Below are 26,752 nucleotides of genomic sequence, written 5' to 3' on the forward strand. Positions count from 1 at the left end.
ATTATTGTTGTTTTAAAAATGATTAATAATAATAAACAATAATAAAAACTAACAGAAAACTTGTATCATATAATATTATTATTATTTAAAAATGATTAATACATAATAATAAATAAAAAACCAAAGCAGTAAATACTGTAAATAAAACAAACATAATAAAATAACAAAAGTATTATTATTATTATTATTATTATTTTAAGTAAAACTCAGTGTAGTAGTAATATTCATATTGTCCTGTTTCACAGTATTTTTCCAAATCCTCATTTAATCCGAGATCAGCATCTGACGTTTGACATCATTTCCTTGAAAGCATCTCCCTGTCCTTGTCATTTCCTGTGAGGTAGTTTGTGCTACTGTTAGGGCTGTGCCTGTAAACTTAACAGCCGCACCACCGCAGTGACTGAGTAGCACCGACGGTCTGCCAAAACATTCTTTATGTGAATGCTGTTTTTCATGAATATTATGACAGGAGTGAAGCAGAAAGCTTTGTGTACAAAATAAATAATTGGTTAGCAATTAATTACATCGCAGCCATGGAAACATTTGGATTCATGACGAATGAGAGAGTTGTGCGTGAGCCCATAAATTAAAGCTTTGTATTCTGTTTTGCGATCTGGTCACCCGATTATCAGCGAATTTAACAATATCCTATTAGTTATTCCACTTGACATGGGATCTCTTGTTTCTTTTCCCAAATCTTCACTCACGTCTCACCCATTTTCGCAGGGCATTATAAACGTTTCTTCCTTGGTTCGCTTTTAGGCCTATTATATCCGCATTCTTTACTGTGGTAAAGTAGAAAAAACGCTGTAGGAAAGATAGCCTACCTTTTTACTTGCGCGTCAAACATGTACCGTAACACAGTTTGTGCTTGTTATTATGGTAAGGCTTGGTGTAGTTTACACCTAATTGGAAACTTTTTTAAATAGATGGTATATGTCTACCATCGCCAAATCCTGCTGAACATTGGAGAACAAAGCTCAGGAGGAATAAACGACGGACTGCGAGACGAGCTACGAGACCTTGGGCTACTACGGGAACCAGGCCTTGGGACCGCGGTATTGCTTGAAGCCGCTGGCCGGAAGAGAGGGTGCCGGAAACGGTGTGCGAGGCTGTGAAAGCGGGCCGGTATCCGTACTGAGCTAAAAGCTAACCCAAGCCCTCCAGCTCTACCATACATTCTCCTCTCCAATACTCGCTCTCTCGATAATAAAACGGACTTACTCCGACTACAGTTAACTTCCCAGCGTGAAATCAGGAACTGCTGTGTTTTCAATGGAACAAACGTGGAAAGAAAACTTCCTCCTCCCTTCTATAGAGGGACGATAGAGAGCGTCCTGACCAGCTTGTCTCACTGTGTGGTACGGGAACTGCACAGCCTCCGACCGCAAGACTCTACAGCGGAGAAAAGATCATCGGGATCTCTTTACCCACTATAGATGCTTCATTCAACAACCGCTGTCTCCGCAGAGCATATATCATTTTTATTTTTATATATATATATTTGTTTGTTTTTTGTTTTGTTTGTGTATTTGCACTTATGTAGTCTTGCGAAATGTTCCGTGTTGTACCATTGTACTGAAGAATATATATATCACCCCTCAACCACCGCGCCATCACCGTCCGCGGTGGTAAAAACTGCCACCGTCACAGCCCTAGCTACTGTATTTTATTGTGTAGTCTTTGTCTCCTGCCAGGCTTTGTTCTTTGCATCTCATATCTGATGTGTTTTGGACTGGGCTGAATAGGTATGTCTTGCAAGGGCTGTTCAGTGGGAGACATAAACATGAGGTGCTCTCAGAGAGAAGGACACTGCTCTGCCTGAAGCCACTTGAATTTCTGATTAAAACTGTCTGCCGCTGGGACTCCTGGAGTCTCCGACCGCTACTGATGAATACAGATAAACACTGATACACGAGAGATGCGCGCTGCCTTAGCTGAGTGCTATATGAATTATAAGCATGCAACTATATTTTTTAAATTCGGCTAGAATTTTTGAACTGATACTGTTGTTAACCGTAGTAGCGCGATGCAACACAATGGATAAATACATCACATGTATTTAAATGTGATGCAAAGCCATTTCATGCTGTCTTTAATCTTACTGTGTGAAGTCGCAGGTTGTGTTGGAGAGTTAGATTGAGTTTTGTTGTGTCAGAGGACAAACAAAGCCTCTGTCTGTTTTACCACATGGTAATATACCATCCCAATCCTCTGCAATAAGAGCCGTTCCATCTGTCTCTCTCTCTCTCTCACTCCTCCTGTCTTCCGTTCGTCGCTCTCTGGGAATCAGGGAGCTGCTGCTGGAAGGATGTAGCCATGACGACAATTCCCGCGGGATGAGTCGGCACAGAGCCTCACTTTTTTTTGCCCATCTTACCAAGCATTCTTTTTTTTCTCTCTGTCGCTCTTTTTCTCCCAGTTTATCTTATTGACCTGACAAGAAATAATATATTTGTGTTACCCCAAAAAGAACCAGTTTTTAACAATACATATAGGAACAGTGCAAAAGAAGAAAAAAAGGAAAAATATAGAATTAAAAATAAAAGAAATGAATAGATAAAGATATTGATGATGAATAATTATTCATAGAAATAAAAATATAACCGTGCAAAACTAAGTAAACAATCAGTCCTTATTATAATAATATTATGTGTATGTATGTATGTATGTGTATCTTGTGTGTGTGTGTGTGTATTTGTGTAAGTGTGTGTGTGTGTGTTCTTGATATTTTGAAGCAAAGAGGTCATTGTACTATAAAAATATCCTGTAAGTTTCCTAACTCAAAACTTCCTCATTAGTCCAAAAACAGCTTTTATTGAAACAAAGCTCAGAAAACGACTCGTTCTTGATTTTGTCACATTATGACGTCATAGTTTCATAGTTCATACAAATGAAAGACCGCCTCTACAAAAGACCACGCCTACTTCTACATCATTACCTCTTTAGCCCCGCCCACCGATCCACACGTCATGTAGTGGTAAATACGAGAGAGTCGCAAACACATGAGAACTCCAGCAGCAAAACCACAGGGATTCATTTTAAAAAAAGACAGTTTGATGCAGACTTTTCAGAGACTGAAAATTTAAATGCAGTGACAACTACAGTCCGACATTAATGTCACAACACACAAGAGTAACTGTGTTTTTACCTTGTTTCACTGTTGCTTTGTCTCTTACAGATCGTTTGATATGTACTCGCATTACTTTCACTTTACTGAAAAGGATGAGCGATGAATACAGTGTGTGCATAATTATTATGCAAGTTTATATTCTGGTCATATTTTATTTCCAAGCTAATTTGACCATTTCCAAGCACATCAATCTTAATAACTACAATTATTTTAGTATTTAATCATTTATAAGTGATAGGCCTATATAATTAAGGAAGGCTGGAAGTGAATAACTGCTTATATTCAGGTGTGCATAATTATTAAGCAAGTTTTCTTTTACAAGTAAAATGGGCCAAAAAAGAGATTCAATTCGCACTGAAAAGTAAAACGATATTAAATGCTCATGTGAAGGATGCAATACTAATGCAATACTAGAAATTGCTAAATTAAGGCATGACCAATGGACAGCAAAACGCTCTTTGGTTCAGCAGGGTCAGACAAAAACAGGCCAAGAAGAAAATTTCCAAAAAAAAAAAAAAGAGGAATTAAGGCGAAGAATTAGACGTGGAACCATCAGGAACCCTTTAGTCTCCAGTGCCGCCATTTTCCAGAGCGGCAACTTACCTGGAGTCTCCAGAAGTACAAGGCATCGAGATCTCAGAGACTTTAGTTGCCACAACCAAGACTTTTAAAGCATGTGTAATTTGCATTCGTTTTTCTCAGTTGACAATGTTTACGAAATAAACATCTTTCTGTAGTGTCTTTGTTTTAACACTAATATAATGTAATAAAAAAACAATACTACCTCACATATATGCAAGAAATAAATATAAATAAAGATGATTAATTACCATGCTGTCACAGACTAGACGGCATCCTCTGTGTTTGAGGTCTTTGTCTTCTGATTCGGGATCAGGCTCTGGCTCAAACATGGGAAGTTCAAAGCGAAACAGTTCCACACGTGTAGCCGGGATGTATATAATGTTCTCTGAGGGACACTTGTGATGTTATCAAGATTTTTGCATCAAATAACATCCTAATTTAGAATAAATTGGCAACATAAAAAAATTAAAATAGTTATACATAGAAAGAAAAATAAAGAACAATGCAAAGCTAGTAAAAGTGACAAGTGAACTTTTTTTTTTTTACTAAGTAAACAATAATTAAATGAAAAATAAAAAATGAATTATAGTTTAAAAATTGTAAAGATTATGCATATTCAATTTATGAATAAAATATAAATAGATAAAATAGGAATAATAAAAATCAAATCATGTAAATACAACTTAGTGAATTGACAGTGAAAAGTGTATTACATTGATCATGAGATTCAACATTGTATCAGGCCGAAACAGCAGAGAGAACCGGAACGAGCTGTAAACACACAGAGTCTCTGATCCGTCGCATTAATCTCTGTGCTGGATCATCACATCACGGAGTCGATGAACTCAGAAATGCAGGATGAGAGGTGATGAAAATGTAACGAGGACAGTGGTGTGCGCTGGAAAGGGGGTCAGGGGTCAAAACTGCAGCTTACGCACAGAGATGAACACATCTTCCTGTCTGATGGTGCTGGGCTCACTGAACTCTGTTAGGAATTCAGCACTTTGCTGACAAGCCGGTTTTTCACCTCCTCACACACAGCGCTTTTCGTCACCACACACACACACACACACACACACACACACACACACACACACACACACACACACACACACACACACACACACACACACACACACACACACACACACACACACACACACACACACACACACACACACACACACACACACACACACACACACACACACACACACACACACACACACACAGCGCATAAGCCCCATCTCTGTTTTCCATTCACACTATCATTGAACCCCCAAGAGCTGCACTTCTCCATGAGAATGAGGTGATGTTTGTGAAGGCTTATTACCAGCGCTGGGCAGATCATACAGTATTTAATTTATTGAACATAAACTACTTATAAGAATGTTTATTATAATTACAATTATAATTATTATAATTTTTTGTCAATATAAAATTAAGCATCATTGTTTGTGAATACATTTTTGGCATGTTTTTTTTTTTTTATGTATACAAATAGTTTGGTAAGAAATAAGTATGTTAATATTACTGTTAGTTAATGTGTACATTAGTGCATATAAATAAAACTTGAGTAAATATCAATCATTCATGCTCTTAATTTATTGATAAACTGTTTTGAAAACTTGTTGAACTGTGTGAATCTGTTTGGATACATTGACTGTTTGGTCAAATTTTATCAATTTTTGGGCAAGCACATAAATATTGAAATGGTTATTGAATATCATCTAAAGGCTGAAAAATATATGTATACTTGTTGATGCTTGACATTGTCTTTTGCATGTTTATTTGTAGAGTCATGTCAGATTTTTTTATTTAATTTTTTATTTTATACAAATGTATTTTATTAGTTACATACAATAGTAATCAACAAATATTTATCTTTTTATAAATATTAATAAAATATATCTTTTTTTAATATTTATATTTTATCGTAAACATTAAAACACATGAAACATGGTATGCAGAGATTATTGCACATTTAAATATTGCTTGAATCATTGAAACAGTTTAGAGTCAGTTCATTCATCAATTTATTAGTTTGATTCCCAAAATTAATAAAGAGAAAAGGAACGATCACCAAATACTTCAAATGGCATGTTTTTAGTTGATTTTGAAAACCAAAAATGTAATCACTGCAATATTCAATATTTAATACATCTCTGCTCCCTACAGAATAACTTAATCACATACTGTTAAAAAAGAAAACCAAGATGGCAGTCTTCATTGATACCGTGCAGTAAGCTTGTGCTTTACCCTGAGCATGGAGACAGACCTCAGTGACCTTTTCACTCTGTTTTTTCCACTCCCCTTCGAGGTTCATTCAGAAGTGATGGTTAGTTCTTAATCTGGCATCAGATTTCTCCCACTTCCTGTGCATTCAAACAAACCCAACACGAGCGAGAGGTGCGATGAACTCTTCAGACCCGTTCAGCCTCAAGGCCCCTGCATGAATGTCTAATTAGAGCGTTTTATCGAGAGCGTCGGAGCCGTGCACCCGGGGGTCAGCGCTGCCTGTGAAAGCGCACGTGTGGGCGTCCTCCTTTGATAACCCAACCTCTCTTTTCATTCGTTTCCTTTCAACACCGTCTAACTTCGGAGGGTCTCTGCAAACCAGGCCATTCCGATTGAGGGATTAGAGTTTTAGATCATGTTCGGAATCCAGAGGCTCCTGGGTGGACCGAGAGAAAAAAAGTTAACGGATGTTTGAGACGGAGAAGGAATGGAGAAGATGGAAAGAGACAGCCACTGAAATATTTACAACATCGCTCAATCTGATTGAGCGTCGACTGCTTGTCCCAGTGCATTGTGGGTCATGGTTACTGCTGGATACCGAAGGGAATGGGTTATTCTGAGAGAGAGACGGTGAGGGATCGCGCTAATAAATTGGTGTTGTCGGGTAACATGCCCAAAATGACCTGGAATGAATGAATGAATTCAGTGATCCGCTGTGTCTTGGCAGCCGAGTCGTGAGGTGCCGCGGCTAATGCGTGCGCACAGACGCGCTCTGTTTTCCTCTTTCGGTTTACCCGCACTTGTTTCTAAATTCCTCTTTCTGCATAAATGCAGCCACAGACTGAGTTTGTTCTGCACTGTCTCGCCGCTTTCACAAATATACCTCGCTTCCTCAGGTCTCACACACACACACACACACATGTTGGCAGAGCAGTGTGGAGGAGCAGGGGGCAACACGCTGTGCTGAACAGATGGTGCCCGTGATACTGAGCCACGGCGGCCCAAGGTTGGATGCGACTCTAGCGGGGAGCTGGCGCACCGAATTGCCCTGCGTGTTGCTAGAACGTGAAGCTGAAGTGGAGAGAGAGAGAGAGGAGTGAGAGAGCCATTATATAAGAGTCCTTTCAAAGGGTCAAATGATCGAAAACTGTTTTTCTCTTGCTAATGCAGCGATTCTCAGGTGGTTTCGCTTCAGAACTGACACGAATGGTGACCAAATCTAACATTCTGGTAATGAAACATGAAATTAACTATATATTTCCATGAGCTGCACGGGCTCAACAATATGCAACATTATTAACATGAAAAAAAGTGTGAAAATATGTAGGTTTAATAAGATTCGCTTCCGACAAAAAATATATAATGTATGAAATTATAATTTTTTAAAAGTATTTGAATATTATATTTATATAATATATGATGTATGTATTAGATACTTTATATTTATAATTTATTTAATAGAAAATTGGTGAGAAGTGCTTGAACGTGCCTCATAAAATGGGAATATCTTAAAAATTGGATGTCTGAGAAATAAAGGAGCATGTTCCTCAAATTAATTTGTTCCAGTATTTCATATTCATTAATGTTAGTTAATAAAAATACAGTACAACTGTTCATTGTTAGTTCATGTCAGCTCAGGTCCATTAAATAATGTTAACAGATATGAATTGATTTCAATCACGTGTTAGTAAATGTTGAAATTAACACTAGGTACGATTAATAAATGCTTTAGAAGTATTGAGTGTCTAATTAATGCGAACAATATTTTGCCTTATTGTAAAGTGTTACCCATTTTTGTAAAAATTTTACTTCTAATAGGTTAGCCATCTTAACAGAGGTAATTTACATACAGTATAAAGTACGGCAAACAGCCTGTTTAAGGTGCAGCGAGGGTGAAGAATAATTGTGTAAAAGAACAAGAAACTTTGATTATTATAATAAGGCTTCATGGAAAGAGATCAAACAAGTATGTCCCCTTAAAGTTAACTTATCTGCTGCGCGTCTGAGCTGCTGTGTGTGTGTGTGTGTGTGTGTGTGTGTGTGTCTGAGGTCTGTCTCGAGGAAACCGGAAGATGATGATTTTGAGGCTGACCGCTGTGCTGTGTTTAACCGTTGCCTTGGCTCACTTCTAAGAGCCTCTTTGATTTATCGGCGGGATACAAAGTGTTGAGTGGGCTGAATCCACACACACACAGACACAGACACACAGTCACACACACACACACACACACAGAGAGAGAGAACACGCACATTATTTCTTTCATCTGCTTTTCTTTCTTATCCAGCAGTGTTTTCAATGATTTTCTCGTTCTCTTTCCTGCATCTATTCACCTCATTGTCCTGATGGAGTTTCCCTCTGCCCTGCTCAGTTTCCTTCTCATTTTTTGTCCTTCCTTCCTTTTAATAAAGTTTTTTTCAATAAGTGCTAAACAAGTGTTGTATGCGTTTCCTCTCTTTGTCCATTAGCACTTCTCCAAAGATTTAGTCCACTCTAAATGGCTTTCACTTTAAGCTGTTGTGTTGTATCATGGGCAGCTGTATTTTTAGCACTTTTGCAGTGTTACCGAAGCAACTGGAAGCTCAAAGTATCCTGAGGAGAGTCTGGAGACCTCTTTTATGTCACTGTAACCTCAGACTGCACAAACAAGTCCAGCTTTTGAGAAACTTGAGTTATTTTATTTTATTTTTTTCGCTTGTAAACTGTCAACATTATTTGACAAGTGATTAATTGTCTTTTTTGTTTACGTCATTTACTTAAACTTAATATTCATACACAGTACAGAGATGTTAAAAGACATTATTGTAAAAAGAGTTGGATTATGGTGTAAATGAGCCTGATGTGCTCAGACGCTCAGGACTTTTATTGGTAATATTGTGCGGTTACACTTTATTTTAAGGTGTCATTGTTACAGTGTAATTATATATTTAAGTACTGAGTAATATTATTACTACATGTACTTACTATAGGGTTAGGGTAGGATTAGGGTTTGTTTGAGGGTTAGTTGCATGTAATTATGCATAATTTACTATTATTAGTACATGTAACATGTAACAAAGACACTGTAAAATAAAGTGTTACCTATTGTGCTAGAGTGTAGTTACACTGTACCGGGTAATACTGATGAACAATGCACTTAATGTGTAATTATTTTGTTCAGCAACTTGCAATTATTCATTGCTTCAATTAATGTAATTATCTTACTGTACACTGTAAAGTTATTATTAGCTTGTGGCTGATTACTTTTTGTAGCATGACTGTTGTTTACCTACTTTCACATTAAGAGTAGCTGCATTCTGTGGTTGTTTGGACTTTATTGAGCCTAAAACGAGAAAAAATAGCATGTAATGTTGATTTCTGTGAAAGCAATCAAAATCTCTTGAGTTAAAAGATATTCTCTGTCTGAGTTTGTGGGTTTATTCCAGGGCTACTTTACCAGCCATTAAATGAATAGATGCTCAGACTGACTGTAGCTTTAATACCACAACGATTGTTCGCATTTTACGTGTGTGTGTGTGTGTGTGTGTGTGTGTGTGTGTGTGTGTGTGTGTGTGTGCGTGTGTTTATGCAGTTCAGGGTTTTAGAATAAAACACTATTGGGCAGAGCATGGGTTTTTGTATGGGGATTTAAATGTGTGTGTGTGTGTGTGTGTGTGTGTGTTATTGGAGTCCTCAGGCCACACTGAAGAGGATATCAGTTTGATGTGTCTCATTTAATAATTCCAGGCCATTATTTGTGGTTCCTCATTTGAAATATCCTAGCTGGATTTCACGAACGAGTCAGCCGATACTGTAGATCAGGTTTATATCTACACTAATGTCTAAAACCCAAGCCAATATGTTTAGTGAGTAGTTTTATGTCAGATGTATAAACATTAATGAAGTTACATAGTTTAATTTGAACAGAAAGATTATGATTGATTCACTCACTTCACTCAGTAAATTCCACAAATAATTACAAAGAAATGACAAGTAACACATTGAATTAAACATTTGAAGTTGAAAAACTCAAACTATTTTCTCGTAAAACTTTGTTTTATCTGTCACATTTTTGCTGCATCACATAACCAGCTGCAAAGATGTGGCTTTTCTGATGTGGTGAACTTGCTCTGGATCTCACCAGTGCACTGGCGATGTGAAGATTTAACTCTCTCAGACAGGTGTAGTGTAGAGTATGTTATTTTCAAATTAACTAACTTTTAGTGCCACTGCCACATTTTGTTTAGTGCCAAGATATGTACAATAACCAACATAAAATGTTGTCAGATTTACGTTCATCAGTTCCTCTGAACGGGCTTTACTGCCACTCGCTGGACATTTCACTTTGAAGAAGCGACGTGATATCATTTTACAGAAGAGCTTTCCACGTTTCTGGGTTTGTTTGTTTGTTTGTTTATCACCCCATTAGTATTTACAAAGATGATCAAATTATGTGAATTTCATTGATACTGATATTAACTGTTTTGGTATTGTGACCTAATCTTCAGGGAAAACTGGGATAGAAAGTATATTAACATGGTAGAATTACACACAGCAGCTCAATCCTGTCATTGTAATATTGATTTCAGTTTGGGAACCATTTGCTTTGATGGATCTTTCTGTCTGCTGTGTGTCTGTTAAGGCTGATTTATACTCGACGTGCGTACTGTAACTTTCCACACGTCTCCGCTCCTGAAGATGTCTCACCGGCACCTGGTTTGAGCTTGTCTAAATTAATTGCTTACATTTACAAAACGATCCTACGAAAGCAGAAATAAGCCCTTTTAATGAAATAAAGGTCCATGTTTAATAAAAACAAATCGCAAAATGAAATTAAAATGTTTAGTGAAATGAGGAAATATTTAAGAGATTGTTGTTTAATTTCGTACATGTTCTCACATCCATATATTTTGTTCTAATGTCAGAGGTAATAATCTAAAGGTTTACTGCACTGTAAAAAGTTTAACTATTATTTACCAAAAAATTTTGGTGAAACATTTTTACACTAAATATTTTTTTGTAAATTTTAAAGCTGTGAAATCAATGAAATATACTGTATGAATTGAGTAAATGCAAGTAAAAAAATTCAGTAAATCTGAGTAACTGCATCTGATACATTAACAAATAAAATTGAGTAGAAATAATTTAACATTTAAACATTTAAAAAACAATATTTATGAGTAATATTAACTGTTTTTATTTATGAGTAATATTAACTTTTTTTTATTTCCTCTAAACCTTTGTGACAAGTCCATGACAATGGCCTTTATTGTCGACAAGTACAGCAATACAGCACGTTTTACACTGTTTTAACATGTATACAATATTGACTACATTTAAACTCATTTAACAAACATTTTATAAGTAAAAATGAAACATTTAAACATTCAGGAAGCCTAATTCAAGTGTAATCAACCAGTCTGTTATCCAATCTCCACCGGATCAGCGCTGGTTCTCGTGCCGGAGACGGACTCGTGCTTGGCGGGTGAACCTCGAACTTCAGACCGCCGTCCTGCGTTTCACTCACAGCCGAAAGATACTGCGAGCGACTGACATCATAACCTGCCAATAAACAAACAGTGACGGTTCTGAGGACATTTTATCATCCAAATTAATTATATTCATTATAATTAGGAATAAAGTCGTGTGTTTATGCAAGGCGTTTCAATCACGCGAAAAGACAGGCGCGACTCTCGTTTAGGTGTCAAATTACGCCTCTGTATGTTGTTTTGCATTAAATAAAATGATTTAAAGCACAGTAATGATTTTATAGATAAAATAAAATATACACAAACCTGAATTTCACAGAGGAAATGCACCAATTCTGCGACGCTGAGAAGAGAAGAACTGTAGTTCTGGAGACTGAAGAGTTCAAACAGCGCGCGCTCACTCAACCGTCGAGTTGTCGTCAAGTCAGAGGGTGGGGGAGGGGTGCATTGTTTTAATTGAGTAAACTTATTAAATTTCTTAAGAGTGTTAAATATATGAATAATTTTTATTTGAATTAAGTGATATTTTTGTTTCTTGAAACGGATCAGTTTAATTCAACATTCTCAAATATTTTGATAGAAATTTCACAAATATATTAAGTGTATCATAAAGAAATAATTGGTTAGTCAAATACTAAATCATTTTATTGAAAAATACTTAAATATATCTGTAAATTTTAGATAAAATTAACTGTTGGATTTAACTCAAACAATCAAGTAAACGATATTCAGAGATTTTATTAAGTTAATAGAGTTAAATATTTCTGTAATATTTACTAAGCCACAGAATTATTTTTTAGAGTGTGTGTTTTACACAATTCTTTTGTAGTGTGGTTTTGATGAAGTGTACTAAAACATCGTCACCTTACTGCTCAGTTGAGTCAGTTTCACATTAGGCCATCAGAAGTTGATTAAGGAAGTGGCAAAACTGTAGAAGTGAGACAAATGAGAATTGTTTGAGGAAAAGCGAGTCTAATAAGTGAGAGATTATAATGTATTTGTAGAAACAGTGAATGACAACAGGAAGTCACACACACAAGTTGATAGTCTCTTATACTTTCCCTTCGAAATGCCTATATCCTTGTTATCCTCCTCTTCCTCGCTTCTGTCCCTGCAGGGTTGACCTCCAGTCAGCAGGAAGCACCCCTCCATCTTAAATATTGACAACGCAGTTATTCGTTTATTGATCATCCATTCTCCCTCTAGCTTGTTCAGCATTTTCTTTCACTGCCAAATCAACAAATGCGTGAAGCTGCACTTTCACTCGCATTTCCGCTTCAACGTACAGTAAGCCATGTTTTAATCAAGAGATTCCACGAAGACAAGTCAGCATTGGAGAGAACTGTGTTGGAAGATTTTTGGGAAGATGGTGTATTTTTTTGCATTGTGCAATAATCTGCGTTATATTACAACCTTTACATGTTAGTCCGTTGCGTTTGAACAGAGCAGGTTGTAATGAGATTTATGCGTCTGTTCAAGATGACAGGGTGGTGTTTCTGTTCGGCTAAATTTACCTCAGAGCGCTGTTTGGGATCATGGTAGATTTTCTTATTGACTCTTAAATGCTCTCACCCTGAGAAAAACAGGTGAACGGTTGATTATTTATTTGTATTTATTTATAATAATGTATTTCAAGTGGTACTGATGCTTCACTGATGCGTTTAGAAGTGTTGGAAGGACATTTTAAAGCATTTTTTAAACAAAAATTTTTTTTCTGAGATTTGCCTCAGTTCTTTTAGGTCTTTGTTCTGCCTTACAGTTTTATTATGAAAAATTACTTTCTTTCACACTTACACATAACTTTATTAAATGTAGATATTATCTCACAGCAGGTCTGGACAATTATTAGTAGGTTTTCCTCTTTTTGGCTTTTTTGTTTAATTGAACAAAACCTTAAGTAATCATTTATTATTATTTATAAACTTATGTTGACCAAATTAGTGCCACGTAAAAATGCCAAAGAAAACACGTTATCTCTTATATCATAAGATATTCTTGCCCTTGCAGAACCTCAAAATATGAAAAGTATTTTTTTTTTTTTGCCAGTATATTTAAAAACAAAATCAATATACTTTTGAAAATAATGATTATAATGATTTTTGTACCTCCAGAGAATTCAAAGTGTAAAAAAATTGTAGTTAAAATATATTTTTTTAAATAATAAAATAATTTTAAAATAATACAATTATCATAAAATATTCTAAACATTTCCTTTTTACATTTATTTATTTTTTCCCAGCAAATTTTCAATGGATTAGCCTTAGCCTACAATAAGACGTTCTGTTTAAGACTCATATTTTTGTACAAGCATCTGATTAACGTCTTGAAAGGAGCCATTTCTGCTTTGACTAAATGAATGTAATTTGATTATTCTTCAACTGAGCACTTTTGGCCATTTCAAACATTACTTTTGAAACAATGACCACAGTGTCATTTCCAGCATGTCACATGATGTGCAGTATTTTGTTTAATAGCATTTTGTGATGGAAATGACGGTTGTGGAAATTATATTGGCTGTGGCTGACTCCTTTGTCTTGCTATCAAATATTTTATGTCCTAAATACAAACATTTAAATAATATTTTAACACTTTTTTTTTTCATAACACAAAATTTGAATTTTTTTTCCACAATTGTCAATTTGTACTTTATCTAGATGAGTTTGAGCTGTACAAAAAAATGTGTTCGTATCTTTGTCGAACTCTCTTTGTGTGTACACGCACAGTATTCAAGGTGTAATTTTTTTTTAAAATATTCTAAACATTTTTTTTTTACTTTGTTACACTACATAACATTTTCAAAACCTTATGTAACTTGAATACAAAGATTACATTTCTAATAACTAAAAGGAACATGCATTTTAAACAAGACTTTATCTTAGATCCACACTGACACCCCCGTCCTGCCAATTTCTTTCCCTGGTAACTCATGACAGCTCTCTTGTAAGAATGTTTGCTGAAGGTTAGAATATGTAAAGAACAAAATACTTTTCTCTTTCATCTGTCTGATTTTTTGTTTTCTCTTTCAGAATGTCTCATTGTTGAGCATAAGAATGTAAACTTGACTATACTGCATACTTATAAATGTAACTCCTCATAGTAATGAATTATTCAACAACATCTAGAAACCTTGGATCTCGGATAGAGTTCAGGAAGTTTCATGAGAAGGGCATCCTAAAGTGCATTGTCTTTCTAGGCATGTGTATTCATGTGTGTGTAAGACGGCGCTCGCTCAGCGTGTCAGTCGGCAGATTTGAGTCCAGGCACTTCCTCCCGAACACACTCCAGAGGGAATACTCAAGTATGTGCGTGAGCAAGTTTGGAACGATTTCCTTCAGTAAACATTCTCAATATATGGGGTACGTTGAGATTACCATTAATAGACTTAGTCAAAGAGGTTAAAATGGCTCTGAAGTAAACATTTAGATGAGCAGTGGTATTTAAACTCATCCGGGCGTCAACACCGGCCTCCATATTTAGCTGTGAAAATAACCCACCACTCACCTAAACATAACTGGTGCATTTACATGGGTTGCAGTTCGAGTTGGAAATAACATTAGGATAACACGGCATTCCCAGACGGATGGTTTGTATGTTTGGAGCAACACAATTAACATGTGTTTATTGCACACACACCCTAACCAGCGCCCAAGTCGTTTCCGGTTGCTCTGAGTGGGAGCAGGTGCGGTTTGCCTTGTGTAAGATTCATTAAGTGTCCGTCCAATACTCAGTGTGCAGAGAAGTGTGTCGCTGATCTGGCAACCTCATACTAATGAGATGCTGTCCGCCAGAACGCTTTTCCTTAGAGGAATCTGATGAGGTGTTTGTAATGAGGAAACAAAAATCAACACCCTCATTTTGAAATTTTAGAAGGTTTTCGGCAGGAAATAAATGCCAAACTAATACAGAAAACGTCAACTAGGCTCAGATTGAAAGTCCCTCTCATTAATGCCAGCTCAGTTGATTACCCTAGAGAAGAAATTAACAGTTTTCCTCAAAACACTGAGAAGAATAAAAGAAAATGAATGCATGTAATTAGTAGCACTGGGGGCAAAGACATGATAGTAGTAACCCTCTTCACCCACTCCCCTCACGAAACCTCTTGCTGTCCTTGGCTTGGTAGTCGAAAACAATGTCGTTCTTTTATAGCTCCCTGTTGTCTCAAGTCTCAGGTGGATTGATGTGGTTTAATGAGGTTTGCCACTAATTAAAGTATGCAAAAGAACTGCACATTTTCAATGAATCTCAATAAGAGATTCTGTGTCTGAATGTGCAGTGCCATCCGTTCGGTTTTAAGGGTCGTATTTTTGTACAAACATCTTCAAAGGAGCTGACTCCTAAATAAAAACATTTAATTAATATTTTAACTCTTTATCAAATCAAAATTAGAGCACGATTGGAAATATTGTTTGCAAGTTTAAGAAACAACCTATTATGAGTTTGAGTAAAAAATGGTTTATATCTTTGTTGAACTCAATATATCTCAGATTTGTTAAATTTGTTTTATAGGTACCTCTGTATATCTATACATTTCTACTTGATATGCTATAGCCAATGTTAACTTGTGCACTTTTCATTTTTTTGTAGGGCTGCCCCTCACTAAAGATATTTCTAGTCGACTATTAGTCTCTCATTTAATACATTAGTCAAGTAGTTGGATGGTTATGATGTTAATTTTATTACTTAAATATATACTTGGAGAGTGGCATCTGAAAATGGTTTCAGTTTCAGGGCTGAGAAAGAATATTATATGTAACATTGTGTAAGGCCCGCTATATTGGCCCAATCTGCCGGTTCGCCAATACACGGGGAAGGTTGTCACGTGTTCTGTCCTCACTCATGCAAAGTATTTGTTGGTTAAATTTGCAATACATTAATCATGTACTCACTCGTTAATTCATCTGACTCCATAAATGAAAGGTTTTAATAATATCTGTGCCTCACTAAAAGTGAGCGAATGTTTGACTATTCCTTTTAACCATTAAATAAACAATGTCAAACCCAGTTGGAATAATCACATTGTAGCAATTTAATATTTCAGATATCAGAGATCAATTCCACAATCAATTCAAATATCTAGAACATGGTTATACATTGGTTACCCCAAAGAATCTTACCCAGCTTGTACCTGAGATAGAGAGAGAGAAAGGGAAAGAGAGAGAGAGAGAGAGAGAGAGAGAGAGAGAGAGAGAGAGAGAAACCACCTATCCAATTCCACGTCCAGCCAAAAAGAAGAGACAGAGAGAGCCAGAACACCTTCCTTTATCCTCTGTCCAGGTGACAAGGGGGATGGGGTGAGACCACCCTCAAATGGCTTCTATCCCACAGAAGGGGGGTTGCCTTATCTGGCATTATCTCTAAACCAGTTCCCTATGAACTTCTATAAACCTTATTTCCTTTTATTTTATCTATCTGGATATGAGATATCTGTACCACTCACTTTGAGACATTTCAAATGACACCAAAAGCATAACAGTCAATGATAAACATTCGCATTAAACCATGCTCTTGTGTGGGTTCTTTGTTGTTAGTTCATGTGCTTCTGAGAGTTCCAATGTTAATTAGCCAGCCGGGCCCTTTTGTCCCATAAATCAGGCCTCAACCAGTATTTTCAGTCTTACAATTGTAACATTACAGAGAAAAAAGAAACCATAATGTGCATTAAAATATAAATTAAGCGCTTTTTGCACCGGCAAAAGCAATTATTATGAATGTGTCGGGGGAAAACAGCAAGGAGACTGAACATTGAACTATTTACATTTAGTCATTTAGCAAACGCTTTTGTCCAAAGCGACTTACAAATTAGGACTAAATTAAGCGAGTCAACGTGAAGAGGCAAGAAACAACGCAAGAAGTGCTCAAAATACGAAGTTCAGGCATTGTTCAGTTATTTATTAATAAGCTAGTGTTTTCTGAGGTAGTGTCGGCTGCAAAGATGAGGTTGGTGACACTGACTCTCATCTAGGCCTATAGGGGATGCGCCTGTAGAGAGAAATGCACATTAGCTTAAACGCATCATGCAGTAAGTGCTAATTTTAGTGGCACTATTGAAGATGATGCTCACGATCATTTGATGAAAAAGTGTGAAAGGTAAGCCATTCATTTTGCGGCATTGGTAGGGCACTTTTACGTTTTCTCGTTGGTTTCTCACGATTCGGACATCCAGGAAGTGCACACTTTAGAACCATTTTAAACACTACATCGAGACCCATCTGCGTCGTCTTCTCAGTTCTCGCGTATGTGTCGTGGCGCTCTCGTGAACTCACGTCAGAGGCCCACACAGAAGAAAATCAATAGTTGAATAAAGTCGTTATTTTAGTTTTTTTTCCCGCATTTCAAACTAGAACTGTTAACGTTAAAAAGCTCAAATCTTGATACTTTATTGAAAACGTTGGCGAATAAGGGACTGTAAGGCTCGCTATTTTGGTTTAAAGTCTGGCAGGGATTTGTAGGGCGTGAACTAGTTTGTTTGCCCTATTATTCTGCAACAAAGTGAGACTGTAATTGTTTGCAGGGCAGTAATGTCGCCGCTGGCTGTCTTCAGGAAGGCCAGACTGTCCTGGTGACAGAATCCAGTTAAACCCAACATCCCACTCTTGCTTTTCTAATACCTCTATTATCTAAAACTGCTAGAGGGAACCAAAAAATGATTAAAGGATTGACATCAGTCAGAAAGAAGGTGAAGGGGAAGGTCGGTGAAGGGGGCAGTGTTGTGGAAGGCTTATCTCGTTCTTTTCACTTATTTGTTTGAGGATGTGTGTGCGTTTCTTCTTGTTCGTGGTGAAATATAGATGTTAAATGTATTTTCATAATATGACCACTCTAGTTGCATGGTAATTAGTGATCTCCTGCTTTTTTCAATGATGAGTTTGTTGAACCCTTAGCTTGATGAATAAAATTCCTCAGATGCATTCATTTATTCTCTGTGGCTCCCTAAAAATGATATTTGATTTAATTTAGATTTTTAAAAAGAAAAAACAAGACCTTGAATAATACAGTATATTTAAAAAAATAAATAATAATAATTAAGATGTGTACGTACACTCATATATTCAAAATGTAAGGAAAATAAGTTATTGTTTTTTACCTGATTGATAAACCACGTGATATTTTTATAGTCGTTAAATGTCTTTGGTTGAAAATGGCATAAAAATATACTTTTTTTTAAACCATATTATGAAACAAACATGAATGCAAAGAGTAGCCTACATTTCTTAGAACTTAGCATATAAAGATTTTCCTTTTTTCTATATTTTGGCCACTATTATTTGACCCATATTAACACATTGCAGTTTCTATGTTATTTTGGGAGTTTTTAACAGAATTATGATTAGGGTCATCAGTTGATGAAAACATTTAATTTAATTGCATGATATGGTGAGATATGGTGATGGTATCTTCTGAGAAAGCCCACCAATGAAGATTATTCAAGAACATTGTTATTCTGCCAGACAGAATAAAGTATAGTAAATAATCAAAGTCAGTATATTGAACATTGTGAGTTTTTTTTTTTTTTTTTTTTGGTAAACCAAATGTAAAAATCTACTTGTATATTGCAATCCATCTTAAAATGATATCTTATGTAACTAGACTGTATTGTAGTTTGAATAGGCTATATGTGGCATTTGATGATCAGTCTAGTGATTTCTTTTTTAAATGTTCGTCAGTTAGTTCTGTCTGGGTAATGATCTCTCTGAAAGGTCTGATACGTGGTGTGTTTTCAGCAGATTGTGCCACTGATAACGAGGCAGTGACAGCAGGGACGCCAGCGAGCAGACTGTGAATGTCTCTGTGTGGACACACTCCACTGAACATTATTACAGAAGATCTGCAGGGCTGCATTTGAGCGCAATTACGCTATTGGCAGCGGCGTAGGGTCCCTCGTGAGATACAGTTGTTCATCTCTTAAAAGGATGTCAGACCTAGAGGTTTTGAGCATAAAGGGACTTGGGAGATAAGCTGTGGCTTATTAGACAACACTATTTCTTCCTGTTTAACATTATCTTGGTTATGGATTATTGGATAATGTCCATTAGGTGAGAACGTTTTATATTATATGCATTGACCAAAGCATGGAAATAATCCTAGTATGTGGCCCTGTCCCAAATGGCACACTTGATATTGGCTTATGGTCTTCGCTCCCAGGTGTCCCATTTGTCATTTCTGACATTCAGGACGGTGCTCAGGAACGGACACTTTTTTTTGTGCACTCACTGTTTTGAAATTCCCAGCGGACTCTCAGCCAACAGCTCATTTGCAAAATGTAGACGCACAAATATCTGGTTACACATGATGTAATGAGTTTGTTTCTTTAGCATTGAAATATGACTGAGATCAGCTCAATCCCCCTCACAGTGTTTGGATTTATTGTTTTTTTTTTTTACATTTTTGGCCTGAAATCATTTTTTGAGAGTACATCTGTTCAGCTCTGAAAGCCATAATCCAGAGAATGAAATTATATTCCAGGGAAATTGCATTAATACAGGGAAGATTTGGCCAGATAAGAAGGGATTAAGTGAAAAAAAAAAAAAAAAAAAGTACAGTAGTTCAGTGTTTGGTCCACAAATTATGGTTATTGCCAGCACTCAAAACGATTCTGGTCTGTGTGTTCTCTGCAGTCAGGTGAGTTTCACTTATAGTCATGTTTATCTTGAGCAGTGGAAGCACTTTGTGAGATAACCCTGATAAACATACCCGGATAAGTGCTCAATAAAACAAGTATACATGCTGAAACCTCCCTGTGTCGGGAAATAAACAAGCGGAACAATGGGCCGCATCTCAGTTGTGCAGCAACACCCAGATCATGAAATATGTATAACATTCATATACTGCATTGCTGATTTTCAAACAAAGAGTCACTGATACCTCCTGAGGGAAGAGTGTGTGAGGGTTTGTGATGCAAACTCATTTAGTCCCCTTGATTACAGTGCTGTTTTTCCATCTTGTGCCACTGACACGGTTGCAATGCTAACAAGAAAAATATACCGAATACATGCCGGAATGGTGTAATTAATGTTGTTCTCTGTCTGTCTCTTAGGTTTGGTGCAGCGGGGTGGGCAGAGAGGCGAGCGCATGAGGAGAGGGCGTCCTGAGACCCCCATCTCCACCACTCGCACACACACGTTCACGGACACACCGCGCCTACAGCCCTCCAGCCGCCATGGTAAACCCCTCATCTTCTGTTCGTGTGGCTGATTGAGTATCTCGGTTTTGTTCGTACAAGGTTGATGTCTAAATGACGAAATCTCCCTTACACGTGTTTCTGTCCAAACCGCTCTAATCTAAACCGAGTTAAGATGTGATCGAGAAAATGTGATGGGGAGCTTGAGAGAAAGAGAGAAAAGGGGGGAGGAGATCAGCGTTTGATTAATGGGCCTCACCTCCGGCTTGTGGAAGCAGGGTCTCATGGGAGAGTAGGGCTGTGCTGTTTGAATTATTAAAGTCTGAGAGTTGGGGGGGAGGTTCATAAATAACCCAACGTAATGAGCGCCCTGCTAGCGTGAGCTCTAATGCTAACCCAGCTTTGCCGCCGCAGCCGGGGTGACCTTGGATATGCACACGCAAGCGCATACACTCATACACACCCAAGCGCTTCCCACTGCTTTCATTCTAGCAGCTTTCTGTGTCTTTTGATTCTGTATCTGTATTGATTTATTGTGCACATAACGAGGTGACCTTCCTGGTTTCACTCGACTTCCTGTCAGACTGTGGCCAAAGTGGCAGAACACACACACACACCGACACACACACACACACAGAGAAAATTCACTAACACATACACTGGCTGTGTGTCAGCTTGACCCTACACTATCTCAAAGAAATTGACTTTCAGAACATTAAAAAAAGCTCTATTTTGTAAAGCTAATGGCAGTCCGAAAATAAGTGCACAATTCTTGAGTATTGTGTTTCTGGCTTATAGAAAGGTTCTGCATGTAAACAACTTTAAAAAAATGTGCAAGAATAAGAAAATAGCCTTTTACAAGCTAGAATTACTTTGGTGATGACCACTTTAAAGCCTAAATAAAATTAATTTTAGGGAAGAATTTAAGTGATTTCACAAAAATGCAAGCTTCTCATTTGAGCTTTTTAAGCCCTCTACTTCCATTGTTTGTGGCTTTGTTACCATGTTTTTAACTTAAAAAAATTTGAATTTAATCAAAATTATTTTCAGTGCTAATCAACATGTTACAAATAGACCATCTATACAAAGCATAAATTGCTTGCTTGCTTGTCTGTCAAGTTGTGTGTGTGTGTGTGTGTGTGTGTGTGTGTGTGTGTGTGTGTGTGTGTGTGTGTGTGTGTGTGTGTGTGTGTGTGTGTGTGTGTGTGTGTGTGTGTGTGTGTGTGTGTGTGTGTGTGTGTGTGTGTGTGTGTGTGTGTGTGTGTGTGTGTGTGTGTGTGTGTGTGTGTGTGTGTATACATTTTTAAAGCGGCATTCTCCAAGTCTATGTTCTGGGGCCGCTTGAGATTTACACAATTTGGGCATCAGAAAGCTGCTCACGCACACTGTCACAGTCTGTTTGTGTCAATCTCACCACACACACACACACACACACACACACACACACACACACACACACAGACTCTCTCACTCATCAAGAAGACCTGCATCAGTCAACAGCTTTTTGTGGTTAGCTCAAGTCTATGCCTATAAGTCTATAATAAGTGGCCACAGAGCTTTGCAGATCATTGCCTGACTGGAAGACATTTTAATTAGGGGTTTGTAATTAATTTATTACTGAACACTGACCTCAAAATACACACAGAGATGAAACAACATGCCAGTGCCCTTGTGCGGTTATCTATTCCATCTGATAGGCAGAGCAGGAGCCATAAATAGACAATAAAAACTGCACTATAACAGTGACATTTTTAATAAATAAACCATGCAAAATTTACGTTTCCCCTTCAGTTTTAATGGGCTTTATCCTTCTATGTGCATGCATTTGTCCATCTTACTCCATCCGATTGAGATCGATTTATCTGAATGTGTCCCCAGTGTGCCATTTGTTAATCCAGTGGTTTGATGAAATTCTCCTTTGCTTGATTATACTTGATTTTTCTCTCTCTCTCTCTCTCTCTCTCTCTCTCTCTCTCTCTCTCTCTCTCTCTCTCTCTCTCTCTCTCTCTCTCTCTCTCTCTCTCTCTCTCTCTCTCTCTCTCTCTCTCTCTCTCTCTCTCTCTGTCTCTCTCTCTCTCTCTCTCTCTCTCTCTCTCTCTCTCTCTCTCTCTCTCTCTCACACATGCATGCTTTCTTGTTGTCTCTTTCTTACTCTGCCCCCAGGTTCCACAAATAGATACAAATGAATGTGTACAGGATTCCTTTTGGAATTTTTGCCATAATTTGGAATACCTCCTAAAGAATCCTAATAGAATCTGCTAAGAATCAAATAATATCTTGCTCTGTGATATTCTGATTTTTCTGTTTGTTTGTAGAGTAGTATACTATTATGCTATTCTCAGTTTAGCCTCTAATAGTTTAAGAATCTTGGGTTTTGTTTTGTTTAAGAATGTTTGGTTCCAAATGACAATAAAAATTACATTTGCAATTCTATACGAAAGAACGGACATGAAAATGACTTTCAGAATCTTTCTAATGTAGATTCTTTTTAGCGATAATTGGCACTTTATTAGGTACACCTGTTCAACTGCTCATTAACGCAAATATCTAATCACATGGCAGCAACTCAATGCTTGTCATCTTCGCTTTGTTTCATGAAGCATTATTTTGCTTCTCTTCAGCTGTGATAAAGTGACATCCACTCTTGCATAGACCTTATTCACAGCAGCGCCATGCTTGATTTTTAACGGGGGAATGAAAGCGAGGCTGTGAGGGATAGACATACATCTCGTCAGTGGGTTGTACTGTTATTTAATGTGTTTTTGGATTGTTCTGCTGACAAAACACTGCAAAAATATCTTTCTGAGAAATTTCAGTTGTCAAAAAATCCCAGACAAAATGAGCTGTGGAAAATGATTGTGATCTAGGACCTTTATACAGCGGATGCCATTAAAAATACGGTAAGTCTATCCCTGGCAGCCTCGCTTTCATACCGGTCATGGCGCTGCTCTGAATAAGGTCTACTGCATGTTCATGCATTTTTGGGGGCGGCGCAATGAAGGGAGGGGTGTGTTTGTTAAGTTGATTTCTTTTTTTTTATATATCAACAGTGTTTCTCAGAAATCGCTTTCTTTGCAGCCCAATGTGTTTTACGAGGTAGTTGAAGATACCCAACACTATTGTAATACTGTATGTAACCATTATTCTGTGCACAGCTTGTACGTACTAAGCGTCTTTCTATCCTTATCCATCCTTTCCCTCTCTTCGGTATGATGTGTGATTAAGATGCAGTGCTCTCTGCTCCTCCTTAGCTATTTTACACTCTTTTACACTTCCCAGTATGTTTTACGGCCACTCGCAGGCAGCCATTAGGAGCGCCTCATAAACCCTGTTAAATACTGGCCTGATGCCACAGAGAGGCCGCTGTCACTGCCGGTAACGCGCACGCACACGCACAGATATGCATCTTTATACCCCAGCCACCCACTGCTGCAGATGCTGAAAGACACATGCTCAAGGCTGCTTTAATGTTCTCAAACACGTGTGTCAAAGTGTTTACTCTGCATCACAGTAATTGATCAACTCCATTAAAGGTTGCAGCCTTCAACCATCAGTGCCTCGCACTCGACAAACAAGCCCGACTGTCTTGTTGAAGCCTCCAGTGTAAAAATGTCACTCTGTGAATTCCGATTGAAACAAATGAATCTTGTATTTCTTTTCTTGCTAGTTAAACAACAGCTGGCTTTCAGAAGATGGATGCGTCGTGTCGTTTTTATGTGTATATTATGTGAAAGGTCACACCCCCCCCCGGGGACTGCAGTGGTGCTGATATGAGCTTTGATACGCTATTGAGCAAGTCTGCTGTCGAATGTAGAAATGGTGCAGGAAGAGAGACAGAATGAAAATGACGGGATTAGGGAATGGAACTCGTGTTGAATAGAGCTGATATCATTGAGATTCAGTGCTGTGAAGGATGATGAATGAATTGATGAAAGAAATGACTGGTAGTGCACACCTACCTTTTTATTTCCATCTCTTTTTTTTTTTTGTCTTCGTATTTTACTGCATGCAGAGACTAGCTCTCAATGCGCAAAAATCTGAAAAATCTAAATTTTTTATATTATCTTTGTTGGTTTGCAAGATAATTTCATCATTTGAAAGAGGTGCATAAAAAATGTTAGCAGGTAAACCACTTGAAACATGAAATACCATGAGATTCATCTAATTTTCTACTTTCTATTCATCAAAAAATCCTGTGTCAGGGCTTCCACAAAAATTGTACAGCTGTTTTTTCAGCATTGATGATAATAATAATCTCAAATGTTTCTCAAGCATCAAATCTTTGAATGATTTGTGAAGGATCATGTGACACTGAAGACTGGAGTAATGATGCTGAAAATTCACAGGAATAAATTACTTTCTAATATGTATTCAAATAGAAAACATTTATTTTCAATTGTCATATTTCACAATATTACTTTTTTTACTGTATTTTTTTATCAAATAAATGCAGTCTCGGTGAGAATGAGACTTCTTTCATTTAAACTTCTTTTCTCTAACAACCAATTTTTTTATAGCCTGACAAAAACACAATGCAAATTTTACAGAATGCTAATAAAACATGCAATGCAGTGGCAAAAGATGCACGTGAACATCCCCCCAAAAATAAAAAATAAAAATAAACAGCCCATACTGAATCCAAGAATGCACAGCTCTCCAAAAAATCAATAAGCTAAATAACTATCTGTTTTTACACAATTTTCTTTTTTATTGTAATTGTCTTTAAATTGGTTGTTAAAGGCTTGTAATTGTCTTGAATTTGTTACAAAAGCGCTGCTTTGATGGAAAAAAGATACTACCTGTGCATTAAATGGTTTTATTGGGCACCTTCCAGCCAATTAGAACATATCATGGTCTGTCTGAACACTCGATTCTATTTGGCTGGAAGGTGTGCAAGAAAATTGTTTAATGCACAGGTAGGTCCAGTCAGTTTAATCAAGTGCGCACACACACACACACACACACACACACACCCCACTTGAACACAGAGATCATATATCACGTGCGCACACACAGAAGAATTTTTACCCTTTCGGTCAAATATTGTGCTGCAAACATCAATAACAGCTTTAACTTGTCAATGCTGGCAAATGACCATGGTGTAAGCGGGATAATCCACAGCTAGCTGTGCATTCAACTATTTTAAAATGCCCTCCACTTTAAGTCGGGTGGTTATTTGCCTCCATGCCATCTGCTGTAGCTGTGGGTTATCTCCCTTATATATATATATATATATATATATATATATATGTGTGTGTGTGTATATATGTATATGTATATGTATGTATGTGGTTAGTTGCATTCTATTAAACATTTAGCATTATTTCACCACTTTTAGCACCATTTTTCGGTCGCGTCCTGCCAGCTGAGAAGCCTCTCCCTGAATTCTAATGCAGGAATTGAGAATTTGTTGGTTATTAGATCTAGTCACGAAGTGGACGACATTACATGAGACTGACTGAAGGTGAGAGACAGTGGTTGATGAAAGACTGTAGGATTGTGGGTAAGTGGGAGCAGGAGGGCTTCATGTCTGATTAGAAGAGGTTGTTGGGTGACTGTCACTGAGCTCAAATTGATTTCCACCCGTGAGGATGATGTAGAACACACTGACACCTGCAGACATGGATTAATACAGCACATCCGTGTCTGATGTAGTGTTCCCGGCGAGTCGGGTGTGAGACACGGCTTCAGACGCACACATGTGAACCTCTTTCTGTAAGCTCTGTAGATGTTACTTCCATAGACGTTTGTTTTGCCATGAAGGCAAGCAGAGGTGAGTTTGATTGATTAAAGTTTAATCTGCCGCTAAACGCTTCGCTCTAACCTTGCACATCTGTCTCACGCACACTTTAGAAGATAAATTGAACAAGTCAGCCAAGGTGATCTTCAGAAGTTGTTAACATAGTGGTGTGTGTGTAGTTGCGTGTAACGCATCTTTATCAGTGTTACTGGCATCTAGTTGTTTTTTCAACTAACGGGTACTTTTGTCCTGTTTACTTAGAGAAACTAGTTTGTTTGATTTGTTTTGTGACCTTCACATAAAAAGTCTTAGTTTTAATACAAATGAACTCCTGAGACATAACGGGCCCTATCATACACTTGCAACAAGTGTTTTTTGCTAGTTTCAGCCCGACGCAGTTATCATTTTCATGTCCTGCACCAAGTCGTTTAAATGGCAAATGCGTTTGTTCCCATTTGTGCGCCCATATGCACGA

At 37.4% G+C, this 26,752-nt stretch overlaps 1 protein-coding gene across 5 annotated transcripts in view; it reads left to right on the forward strand.

Moving 5' to 3' along the window:
- Positions 1-26,752, forward strand: part of strbp (spermatid perinuclear RNA binding protein) — a 101,640-nt gene that overhangs the window by 36,306 nt on the left and 38,582 nt on the right. For all 5 annotated transcript variants that reach the window (XM_082158798.1, XM_082158799.1, XM_082158800.1 and 2 more), the window contains exon 3: positions 20,454-20,579. In XM_082158798.1, coding sequence (XP_082014924.1) covers positions 20,577-20,579 — 3 coding nt within the window. In that variant the 5' untranslated portion in view covers positions 20,454-20,576. The remainder of the gene's footprint in view (positions 1-20,453; positions 20,580-26,752) is intronic.

Source organism: Leuciscus leuciscus (genome assembly GCF_965113295.1).
Source record: "Leuciscus leuciscus genome assembly, chromosome: 24".
Lineage (NCBI taxonomy): Eukaryota > Metazoa > Chordata > Actinopteri > Cypriniformes > Leuciscidae > Leuciscus > Leuciscus leuciscus.